Source organism: Schistocerca americana, chromosome X, assembly GCF_021461395.2.
Source record: "Schistocerca americana isolate TAMUIC-IGC-003095 chromosome X, iqSchAmer2.1, whole genome shotgun sequence".
Taxonomy (NCBI): Eukaryota; Metazoa; Arthropoda; class Insecta; order Orthoptera; family Acrididae; genus Schistocerca; species Schistocerca americana.
Window position 1 is genome coordinate 699668211 of NC_060130.1, and position 21945 is coordinate 699690155.

A 21945-nucleotide genomic window follows, 5' to 3' on the forward strand; every position below is an offset into this window, starting at 1 on the left:
CATTAACTGAATACACTATTTTGGAGGACAATTTTGCATTACTGTATGGAGCTATATCACATACAGTAACTAAATGTGCATCACGATCAGACAGACCATTCTTAACAGGAAAAGTTTTTATTTAATTAAATTTATCTTGGTCGATGTATACATTATCTATCAGTGTGCTGCTTTCCTGTATCACCCGAGTAGGAAAATCAATAACTGATGTCAAATTGAAAGAACCAAGTATTACTTCAAGGTCAAGCTTTCTATTGGACTTTTTCGGAAAATCTACATTGAAATCCCCACAAACAATGATTTGCTTTTCTCTGTCTGACAGATAGCACAACAAAGAATCCAAGTTTTTCAAAAACAGTATGTCCCACTATCACTGTTTCCTCGCAGTCAAGTCATTCCCCAATATGTTTTCCCTTTCATGACAAAGCAGTTTCTTTAAATTTACTCAGTTCCCTCAAATTCATTTCTCTAGCTGTTTGTCCTACTGCGTTCTGAAGCGACACTGTGCAAAAGTAATAAAATGGTCTTTGGCAAATCAGTAGAGCAAAAGGGTTCACCATGCTGCTAATGACCATACTGCTTGATTCAGCCACGAGTTGCTAACTTATACAAAGGGATACAACAATCAGAGGTATAAAATATTCTATTTTTCTAATAAAAAAGTATTAAAGCCTTCTTAGTCAGCTTATAATGCATTTAAACTTGATATTTGTTTTAGGCTAACTTTATCTTCAAGGTCCATCTGAAATGTTTTGGAAATGGTATTGTGAAATAAAAAATTAAAAAGAAATCAGGAAACAGTGGTTGAAAGCAAGTTACCTTCATATGACTTCAGAGTGAACATTTTTGAAAAATTGTACTTTTCGCGCCAGTAAAGAACCTGCTGGGTACTGCTGCCAAAGGCTCCTTTGCAATGTCGATCAAAAACTGTTGCCTTCAAAGTTTGACGCAAACGGCTGTCCACTGACTGTGATGGCCACCAGCTCTGTTCCATATGGAACTGGTTAACACCAGGTCCCAACCCCTGTGCAAATAGTTTGCAGAAAAACATACATCTTGATGACACATGTCAGTGAAATGTCAATGTTCAGCAATTCCCATCCATGTTCTCTTTTTCTCATCATTCAGCATGCATGGCATAAATGGAGGACAGATTGTCATCTAACTCTTTGTGAATGGTGACTTTAACATTGTCATTGCTAATCCTCAGTTCCTTTGATATCACCCTCATAGAAGGTTAAGGATTTCTGCCAGCACCTGTCACACTTGCTCTTATGCTTGTTCAAAGTCAGACCAAATGTGGGACATTATCTTTTCTCAATAATGAAATCGTTTGAACTATGGATCTCTGCCATTGTTTTATGCAGTTTGTAGTAAAATTAGTTGCTTATGTGACACTTCATTGCACTATGAGGGCAATGTCAGAAGTTCTCGTTCTGGTACAGAAAGAATTTGTCTTTCAGGTAAAAAGTACAGACATTTTTTGGTGCAGTCCTTCTTTAGGCCACTGTATTTTGTCAAAAGTTTCTCTAGTGAGTGGATTCCATTCCTATTGTATGATTCTGGAATGTATTCATAATTCCCATTCGCAGAGGCCACAACCACATACTGTATCCCAGCCACAAACTTCTTTCTATGTAAGGATTGGTAGAAGTCAAATAGCACCAAACCTAATACCTGGGGTATCCACATCCTCCACTTTTCCCATGCTAAAGCATATTTGTAGACAGGTATTTTGTCTTGATAAAAGGTAAAGATTTTGGTAACCTAGGACTCTTCTTGTGTTTTGTTGCCTAGGTGATCTAGAAGACTTGCATATTGTAGGCAAACTTGTCAATGAAAAGAATTCTTTTTGTATCTCAAAAACAAATCCTTGGGGCATATATTTTCTGGCAGACGAAACTGGCTTCGCCCTTCTTGGCACATGGTCACTGGCTTGCAGCCATTGTTTTGATTTCTGTTTTGTTCTGGCATGGGGCAGTGGAGTAAGGTCTCTCCCATACTAAGAGATCACTACATAAAAACTGGTTGAATTACTCAAAAATGCACCAAACATTCAGTTTGGTCAACATTTAACAACTGAACCATGAAACATGGAGCATGCCAAGATGGGGTTGCTTGCATGTCTCTACAACTCAAAACAGCCCTTCTTGTGGGCGCAACCACAATGGAGGGACATCTGTGGAGATACCAGGCAAATCTGTGGTTCCTGAAGAGCAGCTGCACTATTTCTAATAGCTTCAGGAGCAACAGCTCCTTGCTATGGTGATGGTATCATCTTGAGTAAAATATTATGGAGCTAAAATACTCCTCCTTTCATATCTGTGGATGGGGACTAATCAGGAGTATGTTGTCAAACAAAACTGCATTTTAGTTGAAGAATGGATTGTCAAACCCCTTAATCAGGTTGATAGGTTACAGAATTTAAATGGTAAATGGGCAGATTGAAGTTATCTTCAGTGGGAATTAATCAAATGCAGTGACAGGAAAAAGAGGGCTTCTGATCTGGTGAGTACAGTATTATAAATACCAAATCAAATAGGGGTAATGCAGGAGCAGGTTTAATCATGAACAAGAAAATAGTAATGTGAGTAAGCTACTATGGACAGCATAGTGAACATCTTTCATAGCCAAGATAGAAATGATACCAACACCAACCACAGCAATAGAAGTTTATATGCCTACTAGCACTGCAAATCATGAGGAGATTGAAACACTGTATGATGAGATAAAAGAAATGATTCAGATACTTATGGGAGGTAAAATTTTTATTGTGCTGAAGGACTGGGATTCAGTAGTAGGAAAATTAAAAGAAGGAAATACAGTGGAAGAACATGGACTGGAGGAAATGAATATATTGAAACAATTTGTAAATTAGATAAAAGGAATTACTGAGATAAGTAAGGGGATAAAAATATAATTGTAATGGAGGACAGGAATTTGATAATAAGAAATGGAAGAGAAGAAAAAGTAGCAAGAGAACATAGACTGGGAGAAAGAAATGAAAGGAGAAGCCATCGTGAAAGAAGTTTGTATATGTAGGAGAGACCTGGACACCAAAAGTTCTCAGACAGATTATATACTGGCAAGACAAACGTATAGAAACCATATTTTTAACTGTACAACATTTCTAGGGGCACATATGTACTCTGACCATAATTTATTGGTTATGAACTGCAGATTAAAACTGAAGAAACTGCAGCAAAAGGTAGGAAAGTAAGGAGATGGGGCCTGGATAAATTGAAAGAATCAGAGGTTGTTTATAGTTTCAGAGGGAGCAATAGACAGATATTGACTGAAAAAGTAGGAAACAGTCAGAAGGAATAGTGACTACCATAGAAGATGAATGGGTAGAGTTGAGATGTGAAATAATGAAGACAGCAGAGCTTTGGAGAAAAGAGAAGCATCTGTATGGATATCAAGAGTTTGAATGGCAAGTAAGCAAAGACAGGAAAGCTGAAAGATGGAAGGAATGTATGGAAGAGCTGTGAGAGGGAAATGAACTTATAAAAATATTACAGAAATGGAAAAGGAATAAGTGAAGATGGGCTGCAAATATTATACTGCAAGAATAATTTGACAGAGCACTGAAAGCGCTTTACTGCAATAAAGCTCCCAGCGTAGACGACATTCCTCAGAATTATTGAGATCTTTTGGAGAGGCTGCCATCACAAAACTATTCCATCTGGTAAGCAATGTACAGAATACAGGTGCAATGCCCCTTGGTTTCAAGAAGAATGAAATAATTCCATTTGCAAATGTGTCAGGTGCTGACCTGTGTGAATATCAACAAACATCAATTTAATAAGTCATGGTTGCAAAGCACTGATCTGAATTATTATATAATAATGGAGAAACTGGTAGAAGCTGACCATAGAGAAGATAAGTTTGGTTTCTGGAGAGTCACCTCAATTTCTCATTTGTGTATTTTTTGGATATACACTTAGATTCACCCCAAAAACATTACTGATTTCAATTTTGGATCTTATTTGGATTTATGTACCTAGTATTATACAAGCTATGTTGCTTTTTAGGAGTGCTTCAAACTCTAGGAGTCTGTTGTGAATGCTTCACCAGCTGATTGCTAAGATTTTAATTATTTTATCTGTAGAGGTCATGTGTTCTAGTCTTATGATAATTCTTCAAGATTTCATACAGCTAACATAATCCAGTTTGGATTTGGTTACATGGACTAGGCAAGGCATAATATGAGATCTACTTCTGCTCCAAATAGTTACAATTATTCAAGTCCAACTGCAGTAGTCTGTGACTTAATTTAGTGACAGGTTTTCTGTATGCACCAGTTCTAGTACTCCATAACTAACAGTGTCTCTTATACATTGTTCATTCTTGGCATTAGTGTCATTAGTATCAGTGTCATCATCTTAGTCATCATCATCACTATCACTATTATCCATGTCATAACTACTGACAGATGAAGGTCACCTCCAGACTTACCCATGCATTACACTATTCAGTGATACATATCAATGATGCTTTTGCATGTTTCTAATGTCATCTATGATATCATCTCTGTCTTTTTTTATCTCTTGGGACCCAGCAAAGAATTTTGTTGATCATTCTATCTTCATTTTTGTCTGGCTACATGTCTCATATGCCTCCACTTCATTTCCACAATAGTTACAGTTGTCTTCCACACAAGTCTGTTCTCTGGTCAATTTGCTTGCTTACCTTACTCCCCTAGTTGTTCCCAACATGCATCTTACCATTTATTTCTAAGACACCTTTAGTTTATTATAGTTTTTGTACAACAGCTAATATCATACTGCCATGCCGGTACATCAAAACTGGTGACACTAATCATTAACTTTCTGGGTCAGACACATCTGAAGCTTTGTTTTGAAAACTGTATTGAGTTTACCAAAAGTATTACTGGTCTTATTTATTCTTGTGTTTATTTTCCTTTTCTGCCTATTCACTCAATGTCTCCAGCTGTATTTAAATAAAAACACTTATGAACTGCTTCTGTGAATTTGCTGTTAAATAGCACTACTCCATTTTTATATTCACACTGTGTTGATTATACAATATTTTAGTCTTTGTTACTGATTTTCAGACATATTTTCAAATGTGCTTTATTCAATTCTTCCATTCATTGTCAAAGTTTGTCAACACTAGAGGCAAATAGTACATCATCATCAAAATGTATTTGGTGCAGATAAGTTCCATGAATGTCTACTCATTCATTGTTCTCCAGTTTAAGGATCAGAAAACTTGCTCTAAGATTGTCAGATGTAGTTTTGGTGATATGGAATGTCCTTGTCTGACACTTATTTCAGTTTTGAACTTCTCACTATACTGCTGAAGTCTAATGGAAACTGTAGCAATAGCATATTATATTTTTCAGTACATTAGCACCATGCATTGGATGCTAGCACTATACAGTGTGTGTGTGTGTGTGTGTGTGTGTGTGTGTGTGTGTGTGTGTGTGTGTGTTTTCTCTATCTCTATCACAAGAAAAGATTTATTCTGAAAGTTAGCATGTTTTCTTTGTCTATTGTTTGTGTCTGTTGGCTACTCAACCTGTCTACTATCTGGTGAGTGGTCTCCTTTACAAGTATTAAATTGGTTCCATAAATATATTGTTTCTCAAGGGCTGTCAGTACAGTGTTTAAAAGTGAGTAAGAAGCTAATTCAAAATGGATGAATTTCATATAAAGTGATAATTCATATTCACCGGTCCTTCCTATAACTTTGGAAATTATCCATTTTGATATGTCCATCCATTTCTAAAGCAAATGTGTTCCTCTGACTCATTAAAATCTAACATTTTTTCTATTCAGATGGTGATAATATTAATGAATATTTTGTAAATTACAGATACAAACTGGATTATCCTAGAGTTTTTTATGTCTTGTCTGTCTCCTCTCCTGTACAGGAGAATAATTGTAGCAATGTCCCAGTATTGCAGAATTAGATAAACAATCTGGCAAGCTCCTTTTGTGGCAGTTTTCCTCCAGCTTTAATCAGTTATGATCAATCACCTATATGTTTAGGCACCTTCCCTTTCTTTACTTATCAAATGACTCTAACCACATTTTCTGGCAATACTTCTGGAATGTCATTGTTGTCGTTATGAAGAAATTGTTTTCTGATGCATATCAGCAACCATACAAATATTTACAGACTTTTTTTGTTAGTTACTGTGCAATCCACGATCTTAACTGACAAGAAAAGATGTCTGTTTTGTTTCCTTCATACTCTTTGATCTTTTCAGTTTTTTCTTTTAGGAAATTTTCATCGTGTATTCTTACATCCTCTTGAAGCCATTTATTAACAGTTTTACTCAATTCACAATTTTTATCATGTTTCAGCTGTTGTTTGCTTCAAACAATCACACTCTCTGTAATAACTATCTCACACCATTGGAGGTTTTCTTTGCTTTCACTTGTATACACAGTCAAATGTCACTATGTGAGATGCTTGTAATAAATACTCCTTGTCATGCATCTGTGACTATTATTATCCTCACCAGGTGCTTATAATATTGGTTGTTAGAGAAGAAGAAAATTAGATTTTGTATTATGTCAAATGTCCATGATCCTTCATCAGGTTCCTTCTGTTAACCCAAACACACTGCAGTACATCTTTTGTCTTTTTTCTTGACTTTAATCCAGTAATCCTCCTCTGTGAACCATGAGTTAATAGGTACCTCTTTTCTCAAACAAGTACTTACCAACATTGTCACCTCAGGTTGCAGAAACTTACATACACTGCAGCACTCAGTTTACCACTGATATTTAAGCACACCCATTATATTTTTATATGCTTTACATTTTCCACATTATATTATGAACCTATTACATATATCAAAAAGTGTAGAAGTCCTCGAGAGCCTTTTCATTCAGTGTGGATTCTCAGCATTAAACCAGAAGGATGCATATTCTTTACTTCTACAGTGCTAACTGTAATTTGTGAAAGCTTGACATGATATCAAGTGGATATATATCTGCAACAGTTGATTATTATCCCATTTTTAAAAAAAAAATGTTTTTAAGTCTATTGTGGCTTTCCTTTACATTGATTATCAATTTTGTCCAAATTTTGGATGCCTTTAGATCTGTTAAAACAAATAAAAGACATCCAGAGTTTGATCTTACATAAGTAATGTGAAACACACACATATGGTAAGTACAGGGTGTTTCAAAAAGAATGACCTTATTTCAAAATTTCATATTTATCGATAAAAATATACTATATAAATGAGATCAATTGCAAAATACTCACAAAAACTTCATGTTTCAGCTATGGTATTGCAAATGCTCTGTGTTTACATCAGCAGCAGCACAAACAACATCTAGATGATAGCTAAATTCATCATACACTTTACACAATGTATCTGCTTTTATAGAAGTTATGGTGGCTGTTATTCTGTTCTTCACTTCTTCTATGACACAAGGTAAAGCGGATATAAACACATGTTCTTTCACACATCCCCACAAGAAAATATTGCATGGTGTCATGTCCCACAATCTTGGAGGCCGAGAATGCAGGTCAGTGTCTCAGGTTCCCATGTGCCCTGTCCATTGTTGAGGTAGTATGTCAACCTGATCAGCTTGCACTAATTGTAGTTTCTATGGTTTATAGATGAAATGACACTGTAACACTCACCAGTCATTCGAGGCACTGCCAGTTCTCAGCTTGCACTGCAAGTAGACTTTCGTGGACTCTGCTCAAACATTTACCAAATTCTTTCCACATTGTCATCAGAAGTGTGAGGTCAACCTAGACTCTTACCTTTGCATAAGCACCCTTTCTCTTTCAAATTGGTGATATCAATGACAAATGTTTTTGGGAGCAGGTGGATCAGTGCCAGAATGCTGATGAAAAACACACTGGATTGAAATCACTGACTCACTCTTTGCAAACTGCAGCACACAACATACCTTCTGTTTAGTGGATGCTATCTTACTTCTGACTGACTGCAAGCTGAGAAGATGCATTGACTGACATCTAATGGCAATTTTCTGTAACTCTAGGCCACATCCATTCGAACAACATACACTTCCCTGATAGCATGTCCCATGTTTCATAATTATTACCATCCAACATTTGGTCATTCTTTTTGAAACAACCTGTATAATTTTGTGTAATATAGAGTAATGATGGTCATCCCTAAGTTGTCTGTTAATGTTAGTATAATTCATAGTGCTTTGTTTGCTTTGGTTACGATTCCTGCATGGTAAATACTCATTCTATTTATTAATCCACATAGTCATAGCATTCAGAATATTTTTGACTGCAACAAATATCGATTCTAAAAATTAAATTTACAAAGAGACAGTTGGGCTAGCTAGCCATTACATAGCTCCAGGATGAACATCTCCCAGTACTGATGACAGAACCACAGAAGAAGTTATTCAGCAGAAATTCCAAGATGGAAACAACAGACAAAACTAGGAAAGGCAGCCACTCACATGAAGGTGAGCTGGCTAGAACACTGGACTTACATTTAGGAGCATGACAGCTCCAATCCCTGTCTCACCATTCAGATTTAGGCTTTCCGTGATTTCCCTAAATTATTTAAGACAAATGCCAGGATGGTTCCTTTGAGCAGTCATAGTTAATTTCCTTCCCCATCCTTTCTTAAACTGAGCTTCTCCTGCATCTCTATTGACCTCATTGCTGACAGGATGTTAAACTATAATCCTCCTTCACCTCCTTCATTTGAAGATGGATATTAATGTAGAGCATACATACCAATGCAGAAACATCACTAACTTTCAAGATACTGCTTTTTTTCAGGTTAAATACTCTCTCTCTCTCTCTTTCAACCATAAAACACCCTAATGCAATTATCCAGAGCTACAATGACTAACTGTTTACAAGTCTTTGCTCATCTAACGAGAGTGTTAGGAGGGGATAGATAAGAGGAAACATAGGGGATAAGATGTGCTAAGCACGAATAGAGTGGAGAGGTAGTTAGAGGCACCATGATGTGTAAGATAGATAGTTTCAATGGCAGTAGAAAAATGAGAACACGAAAAGATGACATTGTTTTGATTGGGTGGGAATGGCCTGCAGTATGGCAAGGGAGGAACAATGAGAGCAGGATTAAAGAAATGGAATCAGGAGTAGCAGAAGGGCTGATTTCTGTACATGGCAGTTAAAGATACATTAGACAGATAGCTGTTCGTCCTGAAAGTAAGGGCAACCTGAGGTACTAATTAAGTTACCACACTCACCCATAAGCAAGGACATATTCTCATTGTGGAGCTGGTATTCTTTCCCTGTTTGCAAAACATATAGTTTCTTATTATTATATGTTTTTATTTACTAGAACAGAGAGATATTTTTGCTTCTCCATTACCTTAGAATTGTTACTGAGTCAATACTATTTTTCTGTGTGCAGGGTATAGACAGTGATGATTATGTGAAACAAGTTAAAATTAATAATTTGAAGTCATTTTGACTATTTTTCGACCATGACTGTCTCAAGAAATATGTTGAGGTTTTTTAAATTACCACTGACTGGTAGCGGTAATAACAGCCACCATAACTTACAAAGTTAAAATCATCTACTGAACTGGGACTTGAACAGCGATATTTGCCTTTTGTGTATAGTGCTGTGCAGTGAATCACATGAGCAAGTATCAAAGTCTCACTCAGTGACTCAGAGATTCTGCTTCCTACTAGCTCATTCTGTTCTAGTTCAATGGGAGTCAGTCAATACATGCAAGTACCTGGATGTGACATTTTGTCGGGATATGAAACAAAATGATCACATAGGCAAGTCATAGGTAAAGCAGTTCATTGCTAAGGATACGGGGAATATGCATTTTGGTACACAAACAAGATTTCTTACAAAATATTCATACAATTCATCCTAGAATGTTGCACAAGTGCTTAGGACCCATACTACATACGACTAATAGGGGAAGTTGAGCATATAAAAAGAAGGCCGAATGATCGGTCTCACAATTTTTTGACATATGTAAGAGGGTCATGGTGATTATCTCCTGTCACAGGTGTGTACTACTCCATCAGATTCATGCACAACCTGTGAAAATTGTTGTAGGAAACAACACTTCTGCTGTACCGGTAACTTATACAAATTGTTTCATTTGGTCATGGCCATCAATCAGCTGTCCACCCAAACGAACGGCTGCTGCCACTTTGTGGTGAGAAACAAACTTGACACTCTCAATAGACTAGGATGGTGCTGTGCATGAAATGCTCAACTTGGATAACTGTTACACAACTTGTGCTATCTGTGTACTTGGCTCCCCTCCACATCCTGTGATAGAAGAGAGAGAGAAGATCCAATGGAGAGCAGCGCGCTTCATTATAGGATCATTTAGTAATTGTGAAAGCATTACGAAGATGACAGATAAACTCCAGTGGAAGTCTCTGCAAGAGAGACACTCAGTAGCTCGGTACGGGCTTTTGTTGAAGTTTCAAGAACATACCTTCACCGATGAGTCAATCAGTATATTGCTGCCTCCTACATATATCTTGTGAAGAGACTATGAGGATAAAATCAGAGAGATTAGATCCTACACATAGGCATACCGTCAATCTTTCTTTCCACAAACAATCCGAGACTAAAATAGAACGGAGAACCGATAGAGGTACTCAAAGTACCCTCTGCCACACACTGTCAGGTGGCTTTTGGAGTATGGATGTAGATGTAGACGTAGAATACTAGATTTTCTGAATTGAGTAGAGGTTGTAACAATGGAAAATTGTACTGAAATGCAGGAGGATCTGCAATGAATTGATGCATGGTGCAGGAAATGGCAATTGAATCTCAATATAGACAAGTGTAATGTGCTGCAAATACATAGAAAGAAAGATCTTTATCATTTAGCTACAATGTAGCAGGTCAGCAACTGGAAGCAGTTAATTCCATAAATTATCTAGGAGTAGGTATTACGAGTGATTTAAAGTGGAATGACCATATAAAATTAATCGTCGGTAAAGCAGATGCCAGACTGAGATTCACTGGAAGAATCCTAAGGAAATGCAATCCAAAAACAAAGGAAATAGGTTACAGTACACTTGTTCGCCCACTGCTTGAATACTGCTCACCGGTGTGGGATTCGTACCAGATAGGGTTGATAGAAGAGATAGGAAGGATCCAACGGAGAGCAGCGCGCTTCATTACAGGATCATTTAGTAATCGCGAAAGCATTATGGACATGATGGAGATGATAGATAAACTCCAGTGAAAGACTCTGCAAGAGAGACGCTCAGTACCTCAGTACGGGCTTTTGTTGAAGTTTTGAGAACATACCTTCACCAAGGAGTCAAGCAGTATATCGCTCCCTCCTACGTATCTCTTGCAAAGAGACCATGAGGATAAAATCAGAGAGATTAGATCCCACACATAGGCATACCGACAATCTTTCTTTCCACAAACAATACGAGACTGGAATAGAAGGGAGAACCGATAGAGATACTCGAGGTACCCTCCGCCACACACCGTCAGGTGGCTTGCGGAGTATGGATGTAGATGTAGATGTAGAATACTAGATTTTCTGAATTGAATAAATACTGTGATCCCCCCACCCCCCACTTCATTGCATTAATCTACACCAAAATTGTTCTCTCCATAGTCTGCTTCTTCCTGTGTTCTGTCTTGTCCCCACCCTAAACCTACACCATCAATTATTGTACACTGCACATCAACCTGTAGCAGGGTGTCAACCCACTCCATCACTTCACTCTGTTTCACATGCCTGCCTGCAGGAAGGTGGGTTTGCTGGTACCACATTCTTATCTCATTCCCTTGCTGCCTTAACCTCTAGTTATCACACTCCCTACCCTGCACCCATCCCTTCCCTTCCCCTATGATTTTTCCCTCCCACCCATTCCACCTGATCACAGTCCCTCAAACCAGTCAAATTGCAGCACTGAGACAATATAAATGTGCTTATGGGGTGGAAAGAAACAACAGATAATAAGATCAGAGCAGTGTAGGGTACATTGAAACAAACAGTTTTTTTCAGGTCATCATAGGTAGGAAACGCAATGTGGAGCTACAGCTGTAAAACAGTAGCCAGTCCCCGAAAAGGGTGTGAAAGTGTGTACATTTAAACTAACTTTCCCCAGCTAATATCTATTACACTAAACACTCTAGTCAATAATTAAATTAGTTGATTATAATGGTTTCAGCTGAACAGTCAAAGACATGCAAACATGAAATTCCTGTCTGTGACTCCTGACATTAGATGTTGAGTTCTCTGGTGTTTACTTGGTAAAACTTGACTATTAAGTCAGTTCCACTAAAAGTACTGTAATGTTTCTAATTTGTCAAGGTAATAACTTGTCCTGCAGAAACAACACCGGAGCAAAATATTAATGTTAATAACATTGTTAATTATGAAATCTGAAGGCCACATGTTTTAAATTTTTGCAAACGTAGAGAGAGCATGAATGAACCTTCATTCTAGTCACTACAGTAGATTAGTAGGTTTGGACTAAGACAATGTTGAAAGAGCAGACTGAAATTAAATTTTTAAAACTCATTTTTTTCTCAAGTCACATGTTTTACAGCTAATGCTCAAAATCCCTGTCTCCAACATTGCTGCCAATTTGATATAGTCAAAGGAATGATTGACATAACATATGATCACCTTTGTCAGACAAAACTGCACTCCTAGACACCCCCAGTGAGTTTTGGTTGCCAGAAAAACTTCTGCATACTCATTGCTTACTGGCTGGTGTTTTATGGCCATAACTCCACAATGTGGCATTTTTAACACATGATTATCTTGAAAATTTATTTCCAACCTTATTATGAGGCTGTTTTTCTATGCCTCAGCTGTATGGTAATTTATTAACTATATTCATTATAGATTATTTATTCTCAAGTTTCTAGTGCTGGCCATTTTCCTTCTTTCTCCACACTACAGTTGCCCTCTCAATCCACATATTCTCACCCATTTCTGCCATTGTCTCCCCTCTTAAACTGCTGCTGCAACCACTTTCATTCCATTTTATTACCTCACTTTTTGCTCCCATTGCTCTCCCTTCTGTTGCATCATACAATAAGACTCTACCTACTATATGTGCCCAATGTTATTCCCTCATACAGTGGAAAGCTAATTGTCTTTCTTTAGTTTCGCAGAGAACAAACTTAGGATTTCCATCTTGTTTGAAAAAGTTATTACTTTAGTATAAATTTCTTAAATGTTAATGTAACTTTATTGAGTATACTTCTTTATGTTAAACAGATCTACCTGTATTTATTTTATGTATTACTTAAAATAACAAATTTTGGAGCTAACATTTGTTTCTGTTCCCTTTTTAGGTTCGAGGTGCATTTGCTGTCATGACTTTACTAGGAGTGACATGGGTATTTGGAGCATTTGCTTTTGGTAGTACAGAACTTGTATTTCAGTACTTGTTTTGCATATCAAATTCTCTGCAAGGATTCATCATATTTATTGTAAGATGTGTACAGTATTCACAAGCAAGGCTTGCTTGGGCTGCATGCATCAGAAGGAAACAAATTAAGGAATTCCGTGGAGCTGTACCATCTTCATTCATAGGGAATTCACACTCACTGAACACTGTTTCATCAAGCATTTGCTCTCAGTCGACACACAAAGTTAACTTAGATAAAGAAAATAATTCCAATGATGGTGGTAACAGTTTGATATGGGGAAAACCTCTTTCAAAAGACTCCCACAGTAAATCTCGAGGTCAGTCTTATTCATCTTGGAAATTTCAAAATGTATTTAACACTTCTTCAGAATCAGATGATACATTTAAATGTGCTGCCAATTTTATTGAACTACAAGATCCACATATTGTATCAGCAACTTCAAATAACAGTAATAGTATCTCAGGCACTTTGAAAAAGGAGTTGGAAAAGACCCTCGTGAATAGACCAACCATTTGTAGAACGCAAAGTATGCATGTGAAAAGCCAGAGTTTTTCAAATGATTTAAGTAGTTTCAAACGAGGAAATAGCATACATTGTTCTCTGCAGCTATATAGCAAAGCACCATTTCATATGACTTACACAGAAAGCCAAGATACACTCACTGCAAAAGAAGGTGAAGACACATCTTGGCAGTTCATGAGAACACAGCCAAAGCTTAAATCACATGAAATAACAACAATGACTGTCCGTAAAGAAACTCCTTTAGCTGAGGGAGATTCTCCTGTCACAGTGCACACAAGCTCAAATCTTAAAGAAGAAACATTTATCAAAACTGTCAGTCATTCAGATCAAGGTTATATTTCTGGAATTTGTACAACTGAACATTCACCAGATAGCCCTTGTCAGAAACCTCACCAAATTCACTGTGCTAAAAAGTATTTATGTGAGACAGACTCAAGGCTGACTGTATCAACACCGGATCACATATCAACCAATTCAAGTGCAAGTAATAAAAATGGATCATATCATGACCCATGTACTGAAGTTAGAAATCTTATAACAAAAAGTGATGGAAACATTTTGCCCCCAAAGAATCTGGTACAAAAATTAGAGAGGGAGAAAATAATTTCTCATACATTTATAGTTATTAATGGCCAAAAAATTTACACAAACAACCCTTCTGTTAGACTAAATGCTGAGCAAGTTGTTGATGGAAAGAAAATTGATGTTCAGTGTGTTAATAATAGTCAGATTCCCCCAATACTTAATAAGGATTCAGGTGAAATAAAAAATAGACTCTATGGTGGTACCATAGCAACCAAAGAGACTCCCACTTTAACTGAAAACACTAATTTAGAGACAAAAAACTCTAGCAAAAATATTGTCTCAAAAGATATGCCTGCTTACAAAGATTTGAAAGACATTCAGTTAACAACTACTAGAAGTAAAAAGTGAAAGAGAGTCACAGAACACAAAGTATTATGAATCTTTGTTTTTGACTTCCAGTGTGATAGACATTAATTTATTTGTATAGTGTTAAGTCTGCGAACAAATGCTTTTACAACAAAAATGAAAAGTTTTCCTTTATTAAAAGAAACATCACTATACCTGACAAAAGTGCAAAAGAAACTATTTGTACTGTGAATGTCTACAAGAAAAAGAGAAGCATTTGAGATTGAACATGTTTAGAGATGCGTATATGTAAATATTTCTGTTTGTAACTTTATAGGTAAATCTGTTGCCTACAACTATAAGTCACAGGACACCTATCAAACTGTTTTCGTGGATCATTTCATGAGTGAAGAAGACAATTTTCTCTCTTATTCTGACTGCTATCACACTTATATTACTTTCTTCTTCTTCAAAACCAGTATTTGCTCAACAGCTGTGCATTGTCTACATTGTCCAACATTTCAACATAATGAGATGAAAAATGTTTTTCAGTTACAAATAAAAGTCAGATTTAAAATTAAGATTCACACTAGTTTGAGGATATATTTTCAATTGAAAATTTTTCCATTCCTCATATGAAACAACTCATCATTCACAAAATAGAGAGATAGGTGACAAAAAAATTCACTTGCAGTATACTACAACACTAAGTAGTATGCTTAATCATTTCAAAAATTTTGCTCAAATGGGAAAATAGCTTGTATTTATAAATGAAGGACTACCTAGTGTGAAATATGAAGCATCATTTTTAAGAAAAATAGTTTCAAAGAAGCATTATGTTAATATGTGTTAGACCTTTGTAAACTATGGATCTCTCATCACAGATGTCATTTATCATTAAGTTTTATGTAGGACTGTGTTTTAGAAATGCAGAGAATAATACAGAATAAAACAAATGTAGTGAAGTTTATTTTCCTCAGAATAACACTTTTGTGGCCCCCCTACTATTTTGTTATATGGAACCAGTATTATGTCAATATATTTATGAATAATGTGAAACATTATTTTTCTACTAGAAAAATTAGTATTTTCTGAAATGACATATGTTCTGTGACACATGGATTCATACTTACAACTGTGTGCATTTGACATTAAAATCTCATTCATGTGTGTGCTGTGCTCCAGATATGCATTTACATACAGATCCACACATGGGCACCTTCACACACAGAGACACACACACACACACAGACACACACACACACACACACACACACACAGTAACTTTGGAATTTGTAAATAAAGTGAAAATACATGGACTACTTAAGTGAATATTTTTAAGAAATGAGCAAATAGCTGAAATGACACTTCACTAAAAGTCAAATCTGAAATTGTGTCCTTTTGTAACTGATGTAACTATTGTATCTCTAGTTGTGAATAAAGATAATACCTGATACAATCTACTGTATGAAAGTGATTTCTACTGAGATTGATCTTGTTCTGTTTTAACTAGTGTCTTTATAAGAGATTATGAACCCATATTCATAGCTGCATCTTCATGCTGTACCTACAAATACAGTGGGGACTAAGATATGTGGAATTTTTCAATAGTTTCCTACAAACAACTAAGTTTTCTGACTAATAGTTTTCAATTTAGCCTGCTTGTAATATTTAGTTGATGGCAATTTATGGCATCTGAAGGACATTGTTTCTTGTAAAATTTATCTCTTTTGTTACTCACAATGAGTGCCCTCTGCTTTCCCTAACAAGATCTGCCCAACTTCTATACCATTCCATATTTTTCTCTTTTTGCCAGTAGTTGAATAAGGAGCCCTTAGTTAAAAGTTGTATACTGATTACCAAATCACAGAAAGTCACTATTATTCAATACAACTTAACAAAGTCCTGACCATAATTCTATCCATTTTTGTACCAGTAAGGCTAGCAGAAAAACTTGCCACTGTTGAAGAAAATTCTCCAGATAAGATGTATGAAATGGTTAAAGAAGCCATCCACACGGCAACATATGTAATACCAGGAGAAAAATAAAACCAAAAGAAAAATAGAAAATTTGATGAGGGGGGACTGATGCAGTGCAAGAGTAAGTAGAAAATAAGAAGGAAGTTCATAATAGATGGTTAAGCTCAAAATCATACAGTGATTGTTGGGTACACAGAGAGAGGAAAAAGAATACACAGACACAATGATTAAGGCTAAGAACACAGCTTGGGAAAAAACTGGTTAAGAGATAGAAAAAGTAATGGGGACCACATGAGTACATAAAGCCAGGAAGATATTAAAAAAAGGTCAAGCAGACATACACCTCATTAGCATGCAAGAATGGGTACAACACTATCAAGGACTACTAAGAGAACAGAGTGGCATTAACTGAGAACCCACCAGAAACTGAAATTATTAAAGATAAAAGCTCACCAATAATCCCTAAACAACTCCAATATACAATTAATACCATGAAAAATGGAAGAGAACTGGATCCAAGATTAATTTGTATTGAATTTATTGACGCAGCACTGTCAAAACTTTTTGTGATGTTGCCAGTGATTTCTGATGTCTTGGAGACTCCAAAGCTCCAAAGCTGTCATGAAAGGCCATTATCCAATGAATATTTAGGAAAGGAAACAGGAGAGAGCGTGAAAATTATTGTGGTATGAGTGCAACGCCTTACATGGCAAGAATTTATGGTCATAGCTTGAAAAAAGGGAGAGAAGAAGCAATCAAAAGGAGTATTTACCTCTAGAAACCTTTTCAATAAAAGGACCTCCAAAAAAATTATGACACAATTCTACAAAATAAGTTGTGGACAAGTCTCATGATGATGGTGTATCATTCAGCTACATGAAAGAAATCAGATTTTTCTACAAAGGCTGTACAGCAATGGTGAAAATGATAAATTGGCTATATCAAGAATGTGAGGTGATAAATGATCTATGCCAAAGATGCACACTCACTCCTACATTGTTTAAGCTTTACCTGGAAGAGATATTGAAATCTTGGAAAAGGAAATGCTGAGAAACGGGTATCCCCTGAGACAATGAGATCTTGTTCACCTTATTTTTTTGTTGATGATCAAGTGATAATAATTGGCGATGAGGAAGATGCCAATTATATACTTAACAAATTAAAAGAAGAATACAAAAAATGGGGACTTACTATAAACATATCTCGAACAGAATATCTGAAGGTAGGAGAAAATACTGTTAATGAAATAAAAGTAGGTGCTGATATTGTTAAAGGACATCATAACTTTGAATACTTGTGAGTGAAATGGTTGTCAAATGGTAGAAGTATGGATGGTATGAACAATAAATGGCTAGGGCAAGTGAACCATAAAACAATTAAATGTTGTCCTCTGGAACAACAATATAACACACAGACCAAAACGTATCACCTGTCATTTCATTGTTGAAAGTATCACAAAGTATGGTCCAGAGTTGTGGGAACTAACTCAAAGGAAAAAAAAACTATCTGTTTGCTGCCAAGATAGATGTTTGGAGACGAAATTGTGGATTTTCTAGGCATTGTCCAGTCAGAAATGACAGACTCAAAGAGAATACGAATGTCAAGAGCACAATTCTAGACTGCATTGAAAGGAAGTACCTACTCTGGCATGGTCACTTACAATGTATGCAAGACACAAAATGACCAAAATGAATATGGCAATGGACTCCACATCAAAGAATGAAGTATTGCAGACCTTCAAGATGCTGGAAAAATTGATATCGCAGAAACAATCTCAGTAAGAGCCTTAATGAAGCAGACTGGAATGAACACAAACTTATATTGCCTTGCTTTAAGATATTTCTGCTGAAAATTAATGATACTACTCACCCAAAATATTGATGTGACAATCCTGAAGCAACAGTTACTAAAGCAATTTCCTTTGTCTCTGAAATTTACTGAAGCAATAGCAGCACCATATGATGATTTCTAATTCTATTTTTGCTAGATGTAGTGAAATAGGCAGTTCATAATTAAATCACTCTATATTGCTTACTACTCTGAGAACCTAAAGCAAGGATTAACAAAAAATATGGCAAGAAACTGAGGGTTCACTCTTGCTTTTAATAACTGTTCCATATTCTATGATACTGATATCAGAAGGAATGATGTACTTTCTCAGATAAATGCATTTGGAGATGGAATTCATTTCAGCTTTGAAGTAATTTACAGAAGCACAGGCAACCTTAATAAGGATGACTGAACATGTAATCAAGTTTCTGTCTTCATTACAGTTCCATCACTCTTAGGTAGAAGACTTTTGGACGTATATACATCAAACTGAAATCATATACCAGCAAAGTAGCCTCTCATCAAAACTCCCTTATGAATTTAAAAATTAAAACCTAAAATGGTGTAGGAAACCCATCGGCATTCAAAATAGCTCCCAACCAACTCAAAATGGATAAATGCAGGCCCTGAATCACTTTTAAGAAAATCTTGTACCATTCTTCCTCTAAATAGTGGCAAGTTAAGGTAATGATGATGGAGGTGGATAGTGAGTACACACCCTTCTCTCCAAAGTAGACCACAAAGGTTCAATAACATTGAGCTCTGGTGACTGTGATTGACAGGGGAGATGTGACAGTTCATCTTCGTGTTCTAAAAGCCAGTCCTGGACAATTTGAGTTGTCTGAACAATGGCCCTGTCACCTTAGAACACAGCACCACCATAGAGAAACAAATACAGTACCATGGGATGGATCTGATTGGCCTAAATGGTCACATAACCCTTGGTGGTAATGGAACTTGGGGCCCTGGGAATGCCATGATATGGCTACCCAAATCATCACTTAACCCCCGCCATGTTCACTCTTGGGACGTAAACTGGACAAGAAGTTGGAAACAACGTGAGGCAAGACTCATCTCTCATGTGAGCATTTGCATCAATAGTGAGTGGCTTTGGAATTCCAGCTTCTCATGCAATTCCCTGCTTATAGAGCTTCCTTCACGTTTTTTCGTTACTGAAAGGGTCCTTGAGTACGACATACAGTTCTGCAGTGACTTTTGCAGCTATTGTCTTCTCATTTTTCATAACAATACTCTCCAATGACTACCTGTCATGATTGTTCCACAGACTTTCATCCAAACTTTGACTTATCAGATGATTTTTTTCATGCTCTCCTTGTATGCAATATAAATTTTTTATATGGTGCCTCTTGAAACACCAAAAACTATGGAAAGCACCCACCATAAGAGGACCTGCAATTTGCCCATGTTCAGATTCACTCAGCTGTGATATAATGTGCTCCCAACTGCACAGAACACTGTTCTGACCATGAAATGTTGAGGACATTGAACAGGTGCCATTCATGGTCAAATATAACAGGGTAGCCTGCAGGCTTGGCTAGCATCTGTATTTATTTTCAAGCATCCATTTCTGACAGTGCTTTCATATTTTTTGTCCAATCCCTGTTATTTCTACAGAATACTTCAATAATTGGAGGATACTGTAAAAACTGCTAAATCACTGAAGATACCAACAGAACAATGCGAATGGGAAGGTTATATGGATCGATTTAAAAACATCAAGACTGAAATGAAATGGGATAGCAAAAATGAGTAGCGTGAAATTGAAGATGATAGAACACATATCAAAATTTAATTTTTATGAAACCATCAATAAACAACAGGGTGCTTGATACAGATAGATGTGCCATAGTTGCAACCACATCAGAAGAGTGTCTGTACTGAGGCCAGGCCAACATATGGTACCTGAAGAGGGCCAAAAACCTTTCCAGTAGTTACAGGGCAACGATCTGGATTGTCAATTTGGCTTTGTAACATGAGCCAAACTGCCCTTTCTAAATTAGTACTGTGATCATCTAAAAGCTTCTACACTCAATTTCCTGAGGACGTGGAGCTCTGTTGTTTGAGGTAGTGATATGGTAGCCTCTGAGTAAAATTTTCCTGGTGTAAAATTGAAGAAAAATTTTGTAGTAATTGGAGAAGTACAGTGATTTGAAGAACATGACTTCTGTTCAGGTGTATACAGGGCTATCAACACAAAATCAAACTAAGGTAATACAGGATTAGTTCTAATAATGATAAGGAATGCAGGTAAATTACTGTGATCATCATAATGAATGGCTTATCATAACAAAGCTAGGCAAAATTCTATCAGTACCTAAAACATGGAGTAAAAGAAACCATGGAATAATTGGGAAAAGTAATTACTGTTCAGCAAGAATGAATAAAAGCTTTAAAGTTTTCTGACAATAGTATAATTCTGTCAGATAGAGCAAAGGACTTGGAAGATCAGCTGAATGGAATGAATGGAACAAAAAGTGAAACAATGGTAATGGAGTGTACACCAATCAAACTGGGTGATGCTGAGGGCATTAGTTTAGGAAATGTGACACCAAAAATAGTAGTCAAAGTTTACTATTTGGAACTGATGATGACCAAAGGAAAGAGGACATAAAATGCAGACTGAAAATATTTACAAAAACTACTTTGAAAAGGAGAAATTTTGTTAAAATTGACTATAAATTTAAGTGTTATAAAGCCTTCTGAAAATACTTTTTCAGGATTGTAGACTTACACAGAAATAAAACACGCATGATAAACAGTACAGACAAGAGGCAATTACAAGTTATAGAACAGGGCTGAAGATTGTATGATTATGGTGTCTCAAGTAACTAGTGATGAGGTACCACAATGAATTAGGAAAAAAGTAACTTTATAGGGCCAACTTGACTAAAAGGAATAATAGGACACATTCTGAGACATGAAAAAATACTTAATTTGGTAATGGAAGGAAGAGTTAGGGGTAAAAACCTTAGAATGATACCAAGGCTTGACTACAGTGAGTGCAGTATTTATACAGGCACGAAGAGACTCACACAGGATGTGAAATACAACTTGCTGTTTTCTCATATGACGTAGTGAAAGCTTTGGATCAAGGCCATCAGGCAGATGCAGTATTTTGTGATTTATGAAAAGCATTTGACTCAGCACCACACTTATGCTTCTTGTCAAAAGTATGATGACAAGTGAAATTTGTGACTCAATTGAGGACTTTTTGATATGGAGGACACAGCATGTTATCTTGGATGGAGAGCCATCATCATACGTGGAAGTAACTTCAGGTGAGCCCCAGCAAAAGTGTGTGTAGGACCCTTGCTGTTCATGTTGCATATTAAAGACCTTGCAGACAATATTAATAATTACCTCAGACT

The 21945-nt window shown here is 36.4% G+C and overlaps 1 protein-coding gene across 1 annotated transcript in view; it reads left to right on the top strand.

The window, feature by feature from the left end:
- Window positions 1-15498, top strand: part of LOC124556259 — a 462906-nt gene extending 447408 nt beyond the window's left edge. Inside the window, exon 18 of the mRNA XM_047130246.1 lies at window positions 13277-15498. Within this exon, the coding sequence (XP_046986202.1) occupies window positions 13277-14809 (1533 nt within the window). The 3' untranslated portion in view covers window positions 14810-15498. The remainder of the gene's footprint in view (window positions 1-13276) is intronic.
- The last annotated feature ends 6447 nt before the right edge of the window (window positions 15499-21945 follow it).